This window comes from Chenopodium album, chromosome 10, assembly GCF_948465745.1.
Source record: "Chenopodium album chromosome 10, dcCheAlbu1.1, whole genome shotgun sequence".
In the NCBI taxonomy this organism is placed as follows: Eukaryota; Viridiplantae; Streptophyta; class Magnoliopsida; order Caryophyllales; family Amaranthaceae; genus Chenopodium; species Chenopodium album.
The window spans coordinates 13867749-13870495 of NC_137843.1; the positions used below are offsets into that span (position 1 = coordinate 13867749).

Genomic DNA, 2747 nt, shown 5'->3' on the forward strand with positions numbered 1-2747 from the left:
CTCAAAATAAGTTTTCCTCGTTGTAACTGCAGTACTTTTCCTATTAGGCAAACCAGCAGGAGATATAATATCAAGCAAATCAGAATACAAATTTAAGTTACCAAACAAGTGGTTTGAAGCTCCGGTATCAATTATCCACTCATCCATGTATATACGTACCGTGAGATTTAATATCTGTCGAGGAAGCAGTGGATTTAGTTTCCTTTATAGCACTTAAAAATTGTGCCTACTCATCATTAGTAAGAGTTAGAGCAGAACCACGATCTTCATCATTCATCTCCTACCCATTACTCTGCAGAGAGCTGCTGCGCTACTAACATTGCCAACGAAAAAAATAAAAATATAAAAACAAAACCAAAGCTAAAATATTTACAAAGTACTGTACTATTCTATTGTCGTTCAAGCCCTTTTCTCTGATTCTCTCATTTTACTTTCTTCTCAATTATTACTATGTAAGTTAAAATTCTTCACTTAAATTTCTTAATTAATTTTCTAATTATTATGAAAATTAAGAGTAAAGATGAGTCATAATGCAAATTAAGTATAAGCCACAAAAGAAAAAGAATAGTTTTGCCCAATCTAAGTGACTATCTTGCATTCATGTTATTAGTAATTTTGCTGAACTTTTTAATACAAAGTATAAAATTCATGCTATGTATTTTTATGGGAAAATTCTTTATCTACCCACCGGATAAATTACAATTACCCACTTCTAATAAAGAGTAGTAATAATCGAATACAAATTAGCAAGATTAATGATACTTCGTTTCGTATTTTAATCATGTAATAGTAATGGGTAATTTATCCTGTGAGTATATTTAGCTTTGTCCTTAGTTATGAGATGTGACTCTATTATTTAGGGCCCCTTTTTTAATTTCTACTCCGGGCCTCCAAAATATCTAAGACAACACTGTTTTTGCCACAATGATCACAGATACGAGCATCACCACTACTACTACCCGACCAAGCAGCCCTGCCTTGAGCAAAACCCGAGGCCATAAATGATATCATCTGTAATCTTGACCAATTACAAAGTTAATATTGTTTTTCTTTAGCATGGCTGATACATTAGTAAGTCTAGTGATTTCTTTAACATAACATCTTTTTATTAATAACCATAAATGACATAGGGTCCTAAATGGTCAGTAATTATTTTGAAGTACGTAGGGCCGGGAGCTTTGAAAGGAGAAGATACAAATTTATACAAAAAAGTGTTTATCTGGTGGTATTTCTGTAAATAAATTAACAATTTTTATTGAGTTCAGGTCTCATAAATGTTGATTTATTTAAAAAAATATCATGTTGACTGAGACATTATCATGTTGACTGAGACCTTTTGTTGATTTATTTACAGAAATGCCGTTAAATAAACAATTTTTATTTATCTCAACTGGTGCTCCCACAAAATTAAAGGGAGAGTTACTCCGTAAATGTTTGATTGCTTGTCTTGACCCTAGAGCACTATATAAACAGCCTTACATAGATATGATATTCCCCACAAATATACGCACTCTTCTATTGTATACACATTTCTATCTTTCCTCAAAAACAAGGAAAATGGCACTCATAAAATCATTAACATTTTCCCTTCTCTTTTTCTTTCTATTTTCACTAACAAATCTCTCAAATGCACTTAAAAACCCCCCAAAAACCACCCAAAGGCCTAGAAAACCATGCAAGAGGATGGTTTACTACTTCCATGACGTAGTCTACAACGGCAAGAATGCCAAAAATGCCACTTCAGCCATCGTAGCAGCGCCCGCTTGGGGTAACAGAACCATTTTTGCCGGGCAAAATCGCTTTGGTGATGTTGTGGTTTTCGACGATCCTATTACACTTACAAATGATTTTCACTCCACCCCAGTAGGGCGCGCCCAAGGGTTCTACTTATACGACAAGAAGGACGTGTTTACATCTTGGTTCGGATTCTCTTTCGTGTTCAACTCTACTGAGCATAAGGGGTCGTTAAACTTTGCAGGGGCTAACCCTTCGACGAGCAAGGCTAGGGACATCTCTGTTATTGGAGGAACTGGTGATTTCTTCATGGCTAGGGGTGTTGCTACATTGGTGACTGATGCTTTCGAAGATGATGTTTATTTTCGACTTCGTACTGATGTTAAGCTCTATGAATGTTGGTAATATCATTCATGGTTTGCGTAAGGTTTTTAAGGGTGCAACATTTCTGGAAGCGTATTGCATTTTATTCCCCCTAATTGTGTGTAATCAAGGTCATTTGAATTTTAACAAAGAGTGAAATTGTGTACTTTAATTGTTTTTCTTTTGAAAGTTTGTGTACTTTAATATATATTTTGGATTCCTGGATGCAATGTGGTTTGGTACTAAACTACTGCATTGATTTAAAATGTCTGATTTGTTGACTAGTAAGGGAATCAACTACAAAAAGTATAGCAGGGGAAAGACGTGGTATAACAAACATTTGTTTGAATTAGGGGTGAGCGTCACAGGGTATACTGTAAAAATTTCAGGACCTGGAATCGAAAGTGGAACTTGTTTAACAGGTTCTTAAAAATTGGAAACCGAAACCTGCAAGTTCTGGTTGCGGAAGAGGGTACCCTATTTTTTAAAGTAAGTTTAATAGTTACTTGATTGTCTAGAATATTTAATACAAAATTACAAATACTTATATTAATACCATTAATTAAACCATTAAGAGTAAGATGAAAAATAAAATAAATTAGTTAGTTCTATTATCTCTTGCTTTCCTCATGTAATGTGCTAATTCATGG

At 34.3% G+C, this 2747-nt stretch overlaps 1 protein-coding gene across 1 annotated transcript; it reads left to right on the forward strand.

The window, feature by feature from the left end:
• Positions 1–1557: 1557 nt before the first annotated feature.
• Positions 1558–2266, forward strand: LOC145563616 (dirigent protein-like). The gene has a single exon (XM_081624060.1). It carries the CDS (start codon positions 1558–1560, stop codon positions 2137–2139), a length of 582 nt encoding a protein of 193 aa, XP_081480186.1. The 3' UTR covers positions 2140–2266.
• The last annotated feature ends 481 nt before the right edge of the window (positions 2267–2747 follow it).

Excerpts from the sequence above, each read along its gene's own strand:
- LOC145563616 (XM_081624060.1), top strand. The coding sequence starts at position 1,558 with ATGGCACTCATAAAATCATTAACATTTTCCCTTCTCTTTTTCTTTCTA.